The sequence below is a fragment of the Lutra lutra genome, chromosome 9 (assembly GCF_902655055.1).
Source record: "Lutra lutra chromosome 9, mLutLut1.2, whole genome shotgun sequence".
Taxonomy (NCBI): domain Eukaryota; kingdom Metazoa; phylum Chordata; class Mammalia; order Carnivora; family Mustelidae; genus Lutra; species Lutra lutra.
The window spans coordinates 83,847,326-83,866,018 of NC_062286.1; the positions used below are offsets into that span (position 1 = coordinate 83,847,326).

The 18,693-nt window shown below is 40.8% G+C and overlaps 1 protein-coding gene across 2 annotated transcripts in view; it reads left to right on the forward strand.

The window, feature by feature from the left end:
- SLC9A4 (solute carrier family 9 member A4) overlaps positions 1-18,693 on the forward strand; it is a 61,807-nt gene that overhangs the window by 21,236 nt on the left and 21,878 nt on the right. For both annotated transcript variants that reach the window (XM_047747189.1, XM_047747190.1), the window contains exons 3-7: positions 7,611-7,870; positions 9,297-9,514; positions 12,156-12,358; positions 13,384-13,470; positions 16,799-16,869. In XM_047747189.1, the coding sequence (XP_047603145.1) occupies positions 7,611-7,870; positions 9,297-9,514; positions 12,156-12,358; positions 13,384-13,470; positions 16,799-16,869 (839 nt within the window). The remainder of the gene's footprint in view (positions 1-7,610; positions 7,871-9,296; positions 9,515-12,155; positions 12,359-13,383; positions 13,471-16,798; positions 16,870-18,693) is intronic.

Below are 18,693 nucleotides of genomic sequence, written 5' to 3' on the forward strand. Positions count from 1 at the left end.
ATCCTGGCATCAACCTGGAGGCTTTCTGACTCTGGTAGTTTCAGATTTTTCTGGAGGTTCCATTACATAGGCATAATCGATTAAATCATTGGGCATTGGTGATTGAACTCAATCTCTAGCCCCTCTCCTCCACCTGCAGATCATGGAGTGGGGATGAAAGTTACAACCTTCTAATCACTTGGTTGGTTCCTCTGGCAACCAGCCCACCTCCAGAAGCTCTCTGGAACCCGGACAAGAGTAACCTCATTAGCAGAAACTCAGGTGTGGTCAAAAATGGTCCGTTATGAATAACAAAGAATGCTCTTCTCACTCAGGAAATGGCAAGGTTTTTAGGAACTCTGTGCAAGGTATTGGAAACAAAGACAATAAATACAGATTTTTCTCTTATATCACATTACTGCATCTCCATCTCGAGTGAAGAGGGTAAATCTAATCTTGTTTCCATGAATGCCATGGACATGTTTGAGATTTAGCATTGGCTGAGATTTCCCCTCCAATATGTGAAAAAGATCCACATGATTGTGATTGAAATGAGTCCAAAGAAAATCTTTTACAACTCTAATGACATCCAGAGCCATATAATTTGGAAAGATAAGAATTGTTTTTCATGTAGTCATAGGGACTGCATCTGTAAGTGTAGTCTTCTTAAATTATATGTGCTACTTTAGCTTCTCAAACTAGCATGCATCTTTCTGGCAGTGTATACCGGTGTCCAGGGACAGGGCTGGCCCAACTGACTTTCCCAAACCCTGGGAACAGACTGAGTAGCTCCTTAGAACCCGGAGGACCATGCAGAGGAGTTTTCGTTTGTGGCAACAACATGCAAATCTTTGAGTCTTAATCATATCCCCTATGTTTCCTCTAGATTTGAGAGTCAAATAAACTCCTAGGTCCCACTAATACTCATTCAAATACGCCTTTTTGGGGGGACTTGTGGAATGTCTGGCCCCTCATCTTGGCTTCACTCCTTGGAATATGAGCACATCTGCAGAGGTGGTCTGTATGTGGGTTGTTCTAAGGTCAGGCAGAAGGTACAATGGGACCGAATAAACTCATTGAGCTGGGATACAACCACTAAGCTTCTGTTGTGTCCATTTTGAAACCTAACATCACAGTTTCCTTTCAAACACTCAGCCAAGATTTTTCTCAAAATCTGGCCTCACTTTGCTTAAACCAAAGAGACCAATATTATAACAGCTTTGTAAAATATGCTGGGTACAGATGGATAGATATTGTCCAGGTCAGCCATGTGCCAGACATTCAAAGGGCATTTAGATGCACAAGAGATGTATAGGGGAAATTCCTATGAAAGAAGATGGGGAGGGAGCTTAGAGAAATGGGGAGCTCAGACCACCACGCAGAGTGACCCCAGCTGAACGAAAGGGGGCTGAAGGGAAACTGGAGGGGACTGTCTGACTGCATTTCTGAGAGGGCTTATCAAGCCCAGTGGGAGTCTTCAGGCTAAGAACATCCATCAGAGGATCCTGCACCTTCCAAGATTGGGCCTGCCTTAGGGCCCTGCCACACCAGGTCCTTGGCTGAGGACAGCAGTAGGAATCAAGTGTAGTCCCTGGCTGCTCAGTTGCATTCCCTGCAGTTGGAGACCTGAGGGCTCCTGACTGCCATGGAGGGAGAGGTAGATGACAGATGATGGACAGAGAAGCAGGATTAGAAAGGACATACGTGTGTGTGTGTGTGTTTACATGAGATTTACATATGTATTTATAAATATATATGCATATACAGTGTCTATATATAATATTTAGAGTGGCTTTCTCTGGGAGGAACTGGGAGACAATATGGTGATTTTACTTTGTCCTTTTAAAATTTCTGTGCATCAGCATGAGTATTCTTAAGCAAATCTGGTGTGAAATTTCAGCAAGTCTCTCCCTCTCTCTATTTAAGGCAATCCCTTTCCTAATTGCACCAGTGTACAGAGCTCATAATGTAAGAGTATGTGTGTCTTTGCTTGAGCCAATTTGCACTAAGTTTTTGCTGCTGCTGCTGCTTCTTTAAAGGTTTATTTTTTTTTAAGCAAGAGAGAGAGAACGAGTGGGTGGTGGAGGGAAGGTGTCAGAGGGAGAGGGAGAAGATCCCCCACTGAGCGGGGAGCTTGCTTCAGGGCTCGATCCCAGGACCCTGAGATCATGACCTGAGTTGAAATCAAGAGTTGGCTGTTTAACTGACCAAACCAGCCATGAACCCCTTTTTCTTCTTCTTATACACCTTCCCCAGCTTCTTCTCCTTTTCCCAGATGTCTAGAAACATTTCTTTAGGGGAGGAAGGGAGCCTGTTTACAATCTTCTGTCCATATCCTTCTATCTAACCAAGCTTGTTGGCTATTGGCTACTAATCACATTAAAAAGCAGGAACTAATCCAGACACTGAAAACATGTGTCCTAGGCTCCTTAAAGAAATAAAATGGAGCCATTTGGAGGAAAGCCACAGATCAGGACTTTTTGAAATTCAAAATCAAGTTGTAGCCCAAGAGATTGACAATGAAAATCTGCTAGTCTGTAATACAAGTCAATTCATTGTAAGGTCATTTTGGTTATAGAAGCTGTACTGGATTGAATAGTTCCCCCCTCCCCCAAAAAAGAACTCATGTCCACCCAGAACAAGATCACATGAGATGTGATCTTATTTGGAAATAGTTCTTTGCAGATACAATTAGTTAAGATGAACTCACACTGGAGCAAGGTGGGTTCTAGTCCAAGGACTAGTATCCTTGTAAGAAGGCAATGTGAAGGCACAGAGGAGGGGACACACAGAGAAGTCCATATGTGGACAGTGGCAGAGACCACAGTCATATGTCCACAAGTCAAGGAACACCAAGGCCTTCCAACAACCACCAGAAATGAAGAAGAAGCAAAGAACTATCCTTTCCTAGAAACTTCAATGGAGTGTGGTCCTCTCAGCACCTTGATTTTGGACTTCTAGCCTCCAGGACAGTGAGAGAGAATCAAATTTCCGTCCGAGTTTGGGGTGTGCTGTTACAGCTGCTCTGGGAAACTCATACAGAGGGCAATGTGACAAAGCTGCACTGGGGAGGGGAGGTGAACTGGACACCCTCCTCATGTCTCCCCTCCCCATTCAGCAAAGTCCATTAGTGATACAGCATCCTACATGAAGAGTGGTGACAACTGAGTGACGTTGAGGACCGACCTTTCCACCAACTCAAATACCAAAGACAAAAGCCATTCTTTTCTGGATAAGACTTTTTTTTTTCCTTAAAATTCTCTTTATTAAAGGTATTGTCTTTCCCAAAGCTAGAGGATGTAGGGATGGAAGTTTCCATTTAAAGGTAAGTGCTCACAGCTGCAAGGGCCATGCAGGAACAGGAAACCACACAACACATTGTTATTTCCGAAACATCATGGCAATATAAAAGAGTCAAAAAAAGGTCCAAAAGGATCTTTAAGGGAAAATTAGATGGAACAAAATTGGAGGCTATAAAATGGCATATTGTGAATGCATGAGAATCCCTTATACGTGGAGGTAGCATCATAGTTTAAGACCCATTATTAGGGAAACCCAAACACAACAAATGACTTTCAGCTTTTAACTAACAAATTCCCAGGAAAACAGAAACATTCCTGGGTTTTTTTCCCCATTTATTGTTTTCTTTGGAATTGAATTTATTCTATCAATTTACTTCTTTGTAAGTTAGTGTACGAAGACTAAATGTGAAAAGTCACTACTCTTGCAATATCTTGTAGCAAAACTCTAATATCTTTTTTCTTTTTTTCTCTTTTGTTCTTTCTTTCTTTCTTTCTTCCTTTCTTTCTTTCTTTCTTTCTTTTTTTCTTTCTTTTTTGAGAGAGAGTACATGTGTACAATGAGAGGGAGGGCTAGAGGGAGCAAGAGAGAGAGGGCACCAGGCTGGGCGTGGAGCCTGACTTGGGCTGGATCTTGTGACCCTCAGATCATGACCTGAGCCCAAATCAAGAGTTGGATGCTTAACTGACTGAGCCACCAGGTGCCCCCAAACCCTATCTTAAAGAAGGTGATATACAAGTCTGTGATTCAGAAAGGAAACTCAAGTCCAGAGGTTCTGTAGAGAAAAGTAGAGACAGTACAAGAACATTTTCCCAATGAAAATGTTTCCCAATTTGACATGCAAAGATCCAAACCAGATTAAGAAAGAAGAGAATAGATTTCCAAGAAAGGGCGGCAGGGAGAAAGACCTGAAGTATCACTGTAAGAAAGAAGTGCTCTACATTTGGCCAGATTAGGTGCACCCTGGTGGGTGTGGGAGGGCCGTGGAATGGCGGCCAGCACGGAGAACAGTATTTAAGTGTTGGTTGCAGTGTAAGCAAGTTGTGTATGTTCTGTGGAGTGCCTATATTTGTAATAATAACCAGCTAAATATGTAAGACTTCAAAGAATGGAATATTTAAATTCTTCTTAAGAAAAAAAAAAAAACACCAATTCATCCTTCAGAGATGTAGTACAAAGTACTGTGTTTTCCATAGACTCCCAGGGAAGGACATGATATGGGCCTAAGAACCCATCCTGCCCCAGCCCCTTACTTCCCATCTCCAGAAATAGACTTAAGTATAAAAGTAGTAGTAAGTAAGTATAAAAGTAGTAGTAGTACTTTTATAAAAGTAGTAGTAGTAAGTATAAAAAAATTAACATGTTAACAACCGGACTCTGGGGAGTTCTGTCTACATGCCACAAACTTTTAAACAATTCTGCTGAAAACATTTTCAGATAGGCCAATCGAAATTTAAAACCTGTTGCAAAACCCATATTGCCTAACTTATTTTCTTTCTCATTCTAGCTTTATTGAGCTATAATTGACATATACCCTGGATAAGATTTTTTTTTTGAAAAATGTATTTTCTTTCCTTTTTTAAAAAAAGATTTTATTTATTTGTTAGAGAATGAGAGAGTGAAAGAGAGGGCACAAGCAGGGGGAGCAGCAGGCAGAGGGAGAAGCAGGTTCCCTGCTGAGCAGGAAGCCCAATGCAGGGTTTGATCCCAGGACCCTGGGATCATGACCTGAGCCGAAGGCAGATGCTTAACCAACATGCAGGCCTCCCTGGATAAAATTTTTGCTCTCCACACAGAAATGGATAACAAAGTGTGTTAATAGTCTATACAGTAACTCTAGGGCACCCATGAACAGAGACACACATTGCCACAGACCAGCTGCTTGTGCTATTTCTGCTACTGGAGAACAACCTCACTCAAACAAATGAGGCACTCCTTAGAAAATAAATGCAAATGAGATGAATGGGGCTTTGCTTTAAATGTACCTTGATGGTTTATGATTTTTGAACCTAACAAGAAGCCAGCCTAGGCTACTTCATTGACCATCTCTGTCAGAAAAACAAAATTTTTTAAAGATTTTTATTTATTTATTTGACAGACAGAGATCACAAGTAGGCATAGAGGCAGGCAGAGAGAGAGAGGAGGAAGCAGGCTCCCTGCTTGAGCAGAGAGCCCGATGTGGGGCTCGATCCCAGGACTCTGAGATCATGACCTGAGCTGAAGGCAGAGGCTTTAACCCACTGAGCCACCCAGGCGCCCAGAAAAACAAATTTTAATCAAAGGTGATGTCATGGGGTATCAGCAGAGGCCCTTCACAGAGCAGATCTGGAAAGGGCAGGACTGGGATAAGGGCTGGAGAAGGAATGGCAGATGAAAGACCATGGCCAAAGGGTCAGTGTGTATACAAAGCTGCCAGTAGTTCTGGTAAGCCCCATGGGTGAAGCCAAGGCCAGTATCCAAATGCTGTCAGGGCACCCTGAAGAACAGAGGTGACATGGAGTGTCTCAGTAAGGAAAGACAAATTGGGGATGGAGAAGTCAGAGTCACACAGGAGGCTCAGGCCTGGGCAAGTCCTGCAGGTCACAGAGTGGGGGATCATTCCAGAAGTAAGGTGAGAGAAGAGTGAGAGCCAGGGTAATGAATGGGATAGAGACCTAACCATACTGGAGGGTCTGTCCACTCCTGTGGTTCCACGTACAGCAGATAATCATTGACCTTACTTCCTTGAGTGTTAGCTTCTGCTCCTGCTCTGATTTTTTCCCCCCATTTTTCCTACTATAGGCAAAGAAAGGCCAATATGTATATTTGTGGTTTATCAGGGCTGTTCAGGGCCTGATCTTCTCAAAGGTCTTCAATTTCCTCAGAGATCTCACGTTATTTGTGTGTCTCATTAATGGTGTGGCAGCTACCACTTTTCAGAAGTTCAGTCTAAATTCTGGGCTGCCAAGCACATGAAGCAGCGATTCCTAGATTACTGTAATTCATTCATTCATTCATTCATTCATTTAGATTTTATTTATTTATTTGAGAGTGAGAGGGAGAACGAGAGTGCAAGTGGGAGAAGGAGCAGAAGTAGAGGGACAAGCAGACTCCCTGATGAGTATGGCTCCATCCCAGGACCCTGAGATCATGACCTGAACCGAAATCAAGAGTTGGATGCTTAACCGCGTCACCCAGGTGCCCCCCACTCTAATTTCTTAGACACGTTGAACTGAGTAGAGAAATAGCAGGAAAATTGGGAGTGTGTATCAGGTGGGCTCCAGTGGTTTGAAGGATTCAATGAGATGACATATATGCAAAGAATAGTAGGTCGGGTCCAATTGAGAGAGAGAAACTACACAGTAGGTTAAACAGAGAAGTTTTAATATTGAAATGATTAGCTATAACAAAGGACTAGCTGTAAACTAGGAGAATTCTTCCAGGTACCCTTAGAATAGGGTACCAGGTTTACCAAAGCAAAAACTAGAAAGGGATTCCCATCTCCCTGGAGGTGTGGATGGACCACTGGGCAGGAGAGAAGCTGGCCTCGAGCTGCTGGGCAAAGAGCAGGCCACCCTCAGGGAGGCAGGCAGGGAGAGGGCATCAGTAGTTGGTGGCACCCGGTGTGCAGTGGGAGGCTGGGCTTAGGAGGGGGCACAGGGCCTTCTGAGAAGGCTGTGTGGACAGGGGAGAGTAGGTTTCCACATAGTGGGCTGCCCAGGACCCTGATGACAGACATGCTGCATGAGGGTTATGCCAGGGCTTCTTTTTTTCACGTCAGGAGGTCCACGGCCAAGTTATCCCCAGAGGAAGCCGTAACTTACAGAGCAATTTCTTCCAAGGCCTGTGGCCCGCCCCTCCAAGGACCTACAGGAAGTCCTCCAAATCACCTGACTGACTCTTGCCCCTCCCACCGGAAGTTGCTAGAAAACCCCTTCTCTCAGCAATCTCCCTTCAGCGCCCTCTGCTGAGAGAGCTGTAACATGCGGCTCCCTTGAAGGAGAAAAATTCTGCTGAGGGAATTCCGTTGTTTATTATAGAGCCCGTATTGAAAGGTGCATTTGGAGCTGGGAGGAAATTAAATTAGTTGATAACTGAAACAGAGAGCTTCGCAAAGAGACTGGCACAGAGTAGGTGCTTAGTGACTGACAGCTGTATTAGACTCTTACCCACTGTAATGAATAAGAGTAAATTATTATGTAGAATGATTTTAAAGTTAGGTGTAAGAAATATTAGTATTTATGGTCCTGTAATTCACTTATGTATTACTCAACTGGATACGAAGTTAAGAATCTGTGTGTCAAGTAATTCTCATTTCTAATTCATGTTTCTTTCATTTTCTTTTTGTCTAGGTCTTATACAATATATTAATTGCCTTCACAAAGATGCATAAATTTGAAGACATAGAACCTGTTGACATTTTGGCTGGATGTGCCCGATTCATTATTGTGGGGGTTGGAGGAGTGTTTTTCGGCATCATTTTTGGGTTTATCTCTGCATTTATCACGCGTTTCACTCAGAATATCTCTGCCATCGAACCACTCATCGTCTTCATGTTCAGCTACCTGTCTTACTTAGCTGCGGAAACACTCTACCTCTCCGGCATCCTGGCGTGAGTACAAACCAAGGACCGACTCTTAAAGCAATAAAAGAGAATGCAGGACCGCAGGGTGTGGACTAGCATTTGCAGAAGGCAGAACTTTTGACACTAATCTGCAAAGGTGTTGCTGGATTTAGGTTTTTTAAACTTCCGTAAAATCTGATTCGGGGCCTTTGCCAAACAAATGTTCTTTCCCCCAAGCCTTTGTATTTGCTCTTCTCCTGAACGACCTTAGCAGTGCAGAGCAATTACGAGGTCAATTTGAAAGACTCAAAAGCTCTGATGCAGAGAAGAACTAGAAGTTCAAGCTTAAAGTCTCATTTCAATAGCTTTTTTTTCCCCCTTGAAAAATTTGTTATTTTGAAGGTAAAGGGTAGCATACCATGAAGGACTGTCATTCCTGAGCTCTGCCTTCTGCTATTTCCCTTAAATCATATCACACCAGACTGGAATGAGACTAGGTAGATGGGATAAGACCAGAAGTCCAGATTTATTTTTCCTAATGAAACTATTTGTAAATATTTATCCTTCCATAGGTCTTGGAATGAGGTTTCTTAACTTGGCTTGCTATATCTGGTCATGTTGTTTTTTTTTTTTTCTATGGCATTATCCTCATACCCAGCTACTCAGGCAGAAATATTTAATTTTATTGCATAGAAATACCTATTTTAATTAAATATAATAGTACAAAATCTAGATACTCATTATTGTCCCACCTTAAAAGTGGTATAAATTACTTAGACAAGGCAAAGATTTTTTTTCTCTTCCCCTGCCCTCAGGTGACCACCCACCACCATCCTCCCCACTGACTTGCTAGTGACCCTCAAGTAAAAACATTTTAAATAAAAAATTTCTCATTAAATTGTTGTAAGAAACATTGCTCAGGTGGGGGAAATGAGAGCCTTGCTTCATTATTCCTTCCAGAAACACTTCTGCTTTGGGTTTGTGCACCCAATACACAAGTGGTTGATACCATTTTCTTTCTTTTTTTTTTTTTAAGATTTTATTTATTTTTTTGACAGAGAGAGAAATCACAAGCAGGCAGAGAGGCAGGCAGAGAAAGAGGGGGAAGCAGGCTCCCCACTGAGCAGAGAGCCTGATGTGGGACCCTTAGTTCCCAGGACCCTGAGATCATGATCTGAGCTGAAGGCAGAGTCTTAACCCACTGAGCCACCCAGGAGCCCCTGATGCCATTTTCTTGTGAGAAATCCATGCCATGCCCACCTTCTCTAACACACTAATTTGAGCAAACTCTTTGGGGAGGGAGAAAGGAAATAAAGAAAACCTGTGGGGAAAGGGAAAGGGCAATGGAGACGATGTTTTCTCTGGATAAAAACAAGTTGTGTGTATCTATCACCATCACCAAACATCACCAGGAGGGAGTTTTTCAGGGAGGGGGAAATCTCAGGCTTCTCCTGAGACTGTCTTTTTTCTGCAGAATCACAGCCTGCGCAGTAACAATGAAGAAGTATGTAGAGGAAAATGTGTCCCAGACGTCCTACACCACTATCAAGTATTTCATGAAGATGCTGAGCAGCGTCAGCGAGACCCTGATCTTCATCTTCATGGGCGTGTCCACCATTGGGAAGAACCATGAGTGGAACTGGGCCTTTATCTGTTTCACCCTGGTCTTCTGCCAGATCTGGAGAGCCATTAGTAAGAGACAGCAGGACCCACAGAGGCTCCTGCCTGCTTGCTTTTTACAAATTTTCTTTTCCCTTTCTGCAGTGTAACAGCCTAAGTAGTGAGGTGACGCTAACTGGTTTTACAGGTTAGGGGAGTAGAGGCACCTTGTAGGGACCAGGAATGTTGTCTGTGTGCTCCCTCACTCAGTTCAGAGCAATTAGAGGCTAAGAAGGTTGTGCACTGAAGCAAGGCTGGGGCAAGGAGTTTGTTTCTCTTTTTTATTTGAAGAGAGAACTTTCACGTCTACACATTTAAATATAACTCAATAAATTTATCCCTTGTTCTTCATTTCCTTGTCAGTTTTTACCCTCTTACACCTTAAATAAGATATAGGTTATACACTGTGAGCATTTACACTTTTATTACAAGAAAAGTGAGATCTCACTACGTGTATTCTATGTAAGGCAGGTGCTGCCAGAAAACAGTCCCCTAAAACCCACAGGTGATTTTAGTTGAGGGTTGAGTTTGACGTACAGAAAACCAAGGACCAGGAAGTGAATCTTTATTTTATTTATTTTTTTAATATTTTTTTTAAAAGATTTTATTTATTTATTTGAGAGAGAATGACAGTGAGAGAGAGCATGAGCGAGGAGAAGGTGAGAGGGAGAAGCAGACTCCTCGTGGAGTTGGGAGCCCGATGAGGGACTTGATCCCAGGATTCCAGGATCATGACCTGGGCTGAAGGCAGTCACTTAACCAACTGAGCCACCCAGGCACCCTGAATCTTTATTTTTAAAATCTCTTATTACTAATTCGTAAAGGCAATTCTATAATGTAACTGACTTCACCCGTATAAAATGTGCCTAGCTTAAAAACATGAGATCTCTTGACTAATGGCTGCTTATTTATCTTGTACATTATGTTTCTGGGGCTAGCGAGAACATTAAGTACCGAATGACATTATAAGTGCTGCCCTTTGATTAGAAGCAGTTTTATTTTTAAATGATTTTGACCAGGATTTGAAACATTTGCTTGATTGACTTTATCAATATTTCCAAGCTAATTACAGTTAAAGAGAAATTAGGGGAAATGATTCAAGAACTTACCTTGAACATGCAATTCTAAATTAATTTAAGGTGGGTTTTAAATCTAGGAAAGAATAACAAGAATTCAAACATATTAAAATATTCAAAAAACCAACTCTGAATATGTATGCCTGTTCAGTTTCTTGGGGTGAAAAGAATTAAGGAAACTGTGTTATTTAACAATACAAATGTATAATTTCAAATCAAATCTCAGCATGGCTAATAACTAGCTATATTCAAAATCGTCTTCCTCAACCACAAAATGGGAGGCATGAACAAATTTTCTGGGTTCCCTTCCCTCTCTAATGTCAAGAGAAGTAATATTACTGAACTTCAGCCCAGCCAACAGGAGTATAAACCATCTAAGAAAGGATTAATATTTTGGATACCTCAATATTGCTGGTCCTTGGTGACAATCCAATCCAATTCCCTCATATTCTAGCTGAGAGAATGGCTGACTGGGTCACGTCACAGTGAGGGACAGAATCAGCTGACAGAATCCAGTTCTCTCTCCCAGCCTCTTCTCATCCCCAGCCTGACTTCTTGTGGCTAATAGTAGCCATGAAGGCTTACAACGCAAAGTCCCTGCTTTCTGTTATATATGGATATTTAATTTATGTAAGCCTTCCATCTACTTTCTGAGGTAAATACTACCATTACCTCCTCCAGAGAGACGGACTACATGAAAAGATTAGAACCTTAGCCAAGGTCACATACTAGTATGTGGAGGAGCCAGGACACATAAAACAAAATGAAAAATTTTAGATTTTACCATCTCTCACATCATCCATGTGCCTGTCATCAAGGGTTGCTTGCTGTGAGGTCTGTGTGATTAGAAGTCACACGTGGATATTGAGAGTTTTATTCTGCAGTAAAAGCTCCTTAGTCAGAGCTTTAGTGAAGGACATTTCCCACCAGGAAGCAGCACATTGGTGGTAAGCTAGGTCATGCCGGCCACTCAGAGATGGAAAAATCAGTGAGGTAGAAAACACCTCTGTGTTTTTAAACAAGCTCTGTCACCCTCCATCTTCCACTTACTGATGGTAAGAACTACCCCCCCACTTTGAGCCCTTGCCAACTTTCTTGTATGCATTGAACCTCAAGAAGAACCAAACCAACCACAAAAGTTTTGCTTACCCAGCAGAGACCACAATCACTAAGAGAGTCCTCTTATGTTTAAAATTATATGCCTCCTTTGGTTACTCATTGAGAACATGAGATGACAAAAATGTTTCTATCCCCCAAGTAATATCCTTGCTTTAGCTAGTTTTGAAAGGCAGAGCAAAAATTTTGAGTATAGATTAGAATATATATGTCACGTCATATCAAAAAGTATCAAGATTTTATGACTTTAAACACACACACATGCGCACAAGCTAGGAAGCTAACAACGTGAAGTATACTACTGTTCACAACTACTCAAGAAATGAAGTTTTGTAGGATGTTCTGTTTGGGTGGACAAGCATGGATGTGATGAAATTAGGTTGCATTGTTTTGCGGGCACGTGCACACGATTTGGGTATGCTAGCACTGGGTATCTACCCATCCATGACCCTCTGCTCTAATACGTATTTCCCCCTTTCTAGGCGTATTTGCTCTCTTCTATGTCAGTAACCAGTTTCGGACTTTCCCCTTCTCCATCAAGGACCAGTGCATAATTTTCTACAGTGGTGTCCGAGGAGCTGGAAGTTTTTCACTTGCATTTTTGCTTCCTCTGTCTCTTTTTCCTAGGAAGAAAATGTTTGTCACTGCTACTCTAGTAGTTATATATTTTACTGTATTTATTCAGGTTAGTAGATTTTTTTCATATCTGAAGTAAAGTCTTTCAAGATAATGTATTAAATACATATAGTACCAAAAAAGGGGATGGTTTGTCTAATTTTTCAACATATGCTCAGTACTCCAACTAAATTCCCAAATACTTCTAGATCATGTTTGTGTTCATCCTTTAACCTCTAAAATATGTTGCTTTTTAATCAATAAGATATATTAGTCAAAATATTCCTGGGTAGCAGGTGAATGATAGTTACTCTAATGTGTTTTACTGAAAACAAGATTTCCATTAGTACTGGATAGCTCAAGTTTTTATTTTAGCCGGAGTTTTTTCTCAGCAAACTAATGAGAGGTTATTTTAAGGGATGACACTAAACTCCTGCCTTAAAGTAATGCCTTTTTTTTAGGGGCATCTGGGAGGCTCAGTAGGTTAAAGCCTCTGCCTTCAGCTCAGGTCATGATCCCAGGGTCCTGGGATGGAGCCCCGCATCTGGCTCTCTGCTCAGCAGGGAGCCTGCTTCCTCCCTTCTCTCTCTGCCTGCCTCTCTGCCTACTTGTGATCTCTGTCTGTCAAATAAATAAATAAAATCTTAAAAAAAGTAATGCTTTTTTTTTAAGAGAAATGTGATTAAAGCTATGCTTTTTTTTTCTTTTAAAGAATTATTTATTTATTTGTTTGTTTGGCAGAGAGAGACAGCAATAGAGGGAATACAGGAGGGGGAGTGGGAGAGGGAGAAGCAGGCTTCCCACTGAGCAGGGAACTGACATGGGGTTTGATCCCAGGACACTGGGATCATGGCCTGAGGCAAAGGCAAACACTTAAGGACTGAGACACCCAGGAGTCCCAAAGTAATATCTATTTTCATTGCAGAATTTGAAAGACTTAAATAAGAACTAAATATTAGAGCATTTATCCAATCAAAGCTAGTACAAAACAAAGATATGAAAATTGGAAGCTCTAACAGTTTTGCTAATAGATTTGCTCTCTATATGACAATCTGCACTACAACAGAACTCTTTATTTTGTCATTTGTGGTCTAGGGAATCACAATTGGCCCACTGGTCAGGTACCTGGATGTTAGAAAGACCAATAAAAAAGAATCCATCAATGAAGAGCTTCATATTCGTGTAAGTTATCTCTGTCATAATAACTTAAAAGGATGTTCTCCATTTGTCACTGACAGGAGTAATCTAGAGCTTTGATGAGATGTTGCATACACATTACTAAATGTAGCTCCTTTCCTCGCCAGCTAGATTAAGAGTGACTGTACTAGTTTCTGATTGCTGCTGTAGGAAATTGCCACAAATTTAGTAGCTTAAAAAACCATAGTTATTATCTTATAGTTCTGGAGGTCAGAAGTTCAAAATGGGTCTCACTGGGCTAAAATCAAGATGTTGCTGGGCTGCATTTCTTTCTGGAGTTTCTAGGGAAAAATCTGTTTTCTTGCCTCTTGCAGCTTCTAGAATCTTCCAGCATTCCTTGGCACATGGACCCCTCTCATCTTCAAAGCTAGCAATGGCCACTCAGGTCTTTCTCATGTTGCATCACTCTGATCCTGAATTTTCTGCCTTCCTCTTCCACATTAAAGATGTTTATGATTATGTTGGGCCCATGTGGTTAATTTAGGATATTCTCTCTATCTTAAAGTTGGCAACCCTAAGTCCAACTACTATCTTAATTTTCCTTTGCATATAAACTAACATATTCATAGGTTCTGGGGATTAGAATATAGACATCTGCAGGAACCATTATTCTGTCTATCAGTCTGCCCTTGGCCCTTCAAAGATTCCTATCTATTCCACAGGCAAAATACATTAACTCTATCCTGAGGTCCCCAAATTCTCAATCCATTGTAGTGTCAACCGCAAGACTAAGATCTCACCTAAATTTTATCAGCCCCAAAGTCCCAAATCTCATCATCTCAGTCATCTAAATCAGGGATGATTGACCCTCTGGGTATTATCCATCCTCAGGCACAGCTCTTCTCCAAATCTGAACCTGTGGAATTCAAGAGACAATCATCTGATCCCAAAATACACTGGTAGGGCAGTCATAAGATAATGGCTATAGATATTCCCTTTCAAAAAGTGGGGAAATGGAAGGAAACAAATGGAGTCATTTCTAATGACTGGGAAAATTACCTGGTTTCAAGGCCTGGGAACTGCCTCTGTTCCCTCCAATCAGAACTCCAATATGGGTTCCACCCTCTGGATTCTCAACTCCACCCTCTGAGTCATCCTGTTTCATGAAAGATGGCCTGTGTTTTCAGCTCATTCCTTTGATCAGCCTGTTTCTTGCCTATAGAACTTTGGGGTCCCAACCTTTGCTTTCATTTTATCTATTCACCTTGCTTTTTGGTCCAAGCTGGAAGTGTTTCTGTCAGGATTCAACAGGGAAGCAGAACCAGTAAGAGATATATATTAAGAATGTCATTGGAAGGAATTGGCTTACCTACCGTGTGGGCTGACTAGGCAAGCCCAGAATCTGCAAGACAGCCCCTCAGGATGGGTAGACAAGAACCCTCAGGCATGGGCCATAGCTGCACAGTGCACAAATGGAGTTTTCTTCTTCATCAGGGAAGCTTCAGTCCTACTCTTCAGGCCTTTTAACTAATCAGATTAGGCCCACCCAGATTATCTGGGATAATCTCCTTCACTTCAAGACAACTGATTATGGGTTTTAATCATATCTACTAAATACCTTCACAGCAACATATAGATTAGTATTAATAGTATCTGGGACTAGCCTTGCTTAGAGGACACCTCAAAAAACCATCACAGTAACTAATGCTCATAATTGCCCTACTTGCTTCTGAAATCATTGTTCCAATGGAACATGGGCCCTTCTGCTCTTTCTGATCTTCTCATTAGGGAAGGATAAAGACTTCTACTCCTTCTGCAGATACAGCCTAGTACAGTTTTCAGTGAAAGCTGAATTCAGTTCTGACAAAGATGTAGTTGAGCATGGTTTCTATCTGTTTAAGTTCAATGCAGTATTAGATGGATGCCATTTTGTATGGCTCCAGAGCATAAAAATGGGAAGGAATACATGGAAGACAGAGGGAAAGAGACTTCATATCAGCTAAGGAGGACCATTCTGGCAATGGTTTCTCCCATAGCACACCCAAAGCTAAAATGGATGTGTACAAACAGTGACTGGGAACACTTGGCATAGTTGCTGTACAGGAGATTCAGGCTCCGCAGGGATGATTGTCTCAGATAATTTTGGGGTTTATTTTATGCCTATAAGTTCATGATCATAAGGCTGGAGAGACTGATGAAGTCTTTCAAAATCAGCCCTGAATTTTATGGCCAAAATCATCTAAACCCAAACTGACAATCTTCAAGGCCATTTGAAAATTTTCAACAGATGGGAATAAGGAGCAAATGTTTTAAAAATAAGAAGTGTTTTGGGGATCCTGAGTTACTCCATCTATGAAGCGTCTGCCTTTGGCTCAGGTACAATCCCAGGGTCCTGGGATCGAGCCCTGCGTCAGGATCCCTGCTCAGCAGGGAGTCTGCTTCCCCCTCTCCTTTTGCCCCTCCCCCTGCTCATTCTCTCTCTTGCTCTCTCAAAGAAATGAATAAAGTCTTTAAAAAAATAAGAAACCTTTAACCTGATTGAAGATTTTTGTTTCTATTTTTATACCCTCTATTTGGTATTTTTAGAAATTAAATAATATACCTAAGACAATGGAACTTGGGTACTTTACTCCTTCCTTAATTTTTTCTCAAATAGAGTTATAATTACTGGTAGAAAGTACATCAATTAAATATTTCAGAATTAATTTAGTATTTTAATCTATTTTGCCAAGGTATTTTAGAAGTCAGCATAAACTTCAATGATTACAAGTTTAAATTATGAAGAGTAATTCATAAATTTTGAAGAGGTTATGCTTTTTTCTGAAATTCCTATTAATAATTTGGGTGAAGCAAATTTAGTATAATTGGCTCGGATTGTGAAGTGTAATACTGAGACAAAATAATCAGATAAAAATGAGGCAAATAGGTAAATTTTGTTATGAGTTATTGTTATTATGGGATATCTATAGAATTCTATTTTCAGAAACTCTATAAATTGGATCCTGACAATATTTTTCTTTTGTGTTGAAATTGTAAGTAACAATTAGAATTACATTCATGTGATCTCAGTAATGAGACATTGTCCAAGTCGTTCTAGAAAAATATTATTCAAAATAAATAGCAGGTACCCTGTTTTCATCAAAAGTTATGTGCATTCTTAAGGAGCTTATCAGCAGAGTCTGAATCATGAAACTAAGTTGAATTACTATGGAAGGCATTATAAGTTTCAGTTACATGAACAGACTGATAGAAAAGAGGACATGTTCCAGGAAATTAAAACCTCCTTTGTTTTCCAAAGTATATTAGCTTTCCTTGTGTGTCTTTTAGAGTTAACGTTTCACCAGCAGTCATTTTCCTGTATTTGGTTTGGCAGCTGATGGATCACTTGAAAGCTGGAATTGAAGATGTGTGTGGGCAATGGAGCCACTACCAAGTGAGAGACAAGTAAGGAGGCAGAGGGTTTCACTGACTAGGAAGGATATCTGTGGCCTGAGGAACCTCAGAATGTTACATTGAAAAAAGAGCATAAGACTTAAAGAATCCAGAAGAACGGGACCAGGAATACAAAGGGCCCAGCAATCATGGCAGGTGGAAGCTGTGGGAATGCCCAGCCTGTGAGTGGAGAGCTCTCAGGTGGAGGGGCCATAGATTTGGGCTAGGTGTGTCAGAGAGAACTAGAGCAACTTTCAGGTTGAAATTAGAGAAGTCAGACCTAAGTTTAAAACAAGGACAATTTTCCCAATGAAAAGAGAAGTTTAACCATGAAATTACTGGCTTTATAAGGCTACAAAGGAAGTTTGGTGAGTCATCAAGGATCCTGGGGAAGAAGGTCCTCCACTGGGGAGGGGAGTTGCAGTGAAAGATCTTCAGGGGTCTTTTCTATGTGATTCTATACAAATGCCAAAGTCTCTCTTCTCCACCGCATCTCACATTTCAGAACACATTCTCTTCCTGGATTTTAGTCTACAGCATTTTTTTTTTATGTGGCCCTGAAGAGAGTTTCACTCAGAATAAGGAAGATGAGAGCTTGGGAGTTAAACACAGCTATTTAGTGGATGTAGGAGGTGACAGTTGTTGAGTTAACCAAACGATAGAAGTTTTCTTTCTAGGCAAGTTTCTAAGCTTGCCAACATATTGATGTTGGTGATGCGAAGAGAAACGCTTTTGAACAGTCTCGCTGTCAAGATGGGTAGTGGCACCTAAATGAGAAGCTGAGAGCTTTTGTGTGGGGTCTTTAAGTTTTATTTTATTTTTTATTTTGTGAGTCTGTGAGTAATCTATTTTTACATTTTAATTCCAGTTAGTTAACATGCAGTGTTATGTTAGTTTCAGGTGTACAATATAGTGAGTGATTCAACACTGCCATGCAATACCTGGTATTCATCATAACAACACAACAAATCCCCATCCCCTGTTTTACCCATTCCCCCCACCACGTCCTCTCTGGGAACCATCAGTTCTCTATAGTTAGGAGTCTGTTTCTTGGTTTGTCTTCTTTTTTCCTTTGTTTTGTTTCTTAAATTCTATATGTGAGTGAACTCATGTAGTATTGGTCTTTCTCTGACTGATTTATTTTACTTAGTATTATACTCTCTAGTTCCATCTATGTTGTTGCAAATGGCAAGATTTCCTTCTTTTAGATGGCTGAGTAATATTCCATTTTATATATCATATCTTTTTTATCCATTCGTCAGTCGATGGACATTTGGGCTACTTCCATTGTTTGGCCATTATAAATAATGCTGCTTTAAACATAGGGCTACATGTATCCCTTTGATTTAGTGTTTTTGTATTTGGGGTTAAATACTCAGTGGTATAATTCCTGTATTATAAGGTAGTTTTATTTTTAACTTTTTAAGGAACCTCCATACTGTTTTCCACAGTGGCTGCACAAATTTGCATTTTGAGTGGGCTCTTTTTTATGAAGTAAAAAGGACAGTCCTCATAGTGTTAAAATAGAACTTAATTTATGTAAATGTCCACCAACCTAGAACCTAGGTCATGGATTTTTAAAGTCTAAACCTGATAGTTCACCCAGTGAAAAATCATTTAATATTATTCCATTTAGCCAAATTTACATCAAATTTTCTAGACACTAAGCAGTAAGACACATTCAATACATTCCAGGTCCTCATAATGTAGTAGAAAAGGTCTTTGGGGAAAGAAAAGAGAAAGAGCCTGAATCGATAATGATGATCCATATAAGAAATGCTATAACAGAGGCAAATGCATAGAACTATAATAGTACAGTGATGGGAGTATATTTTG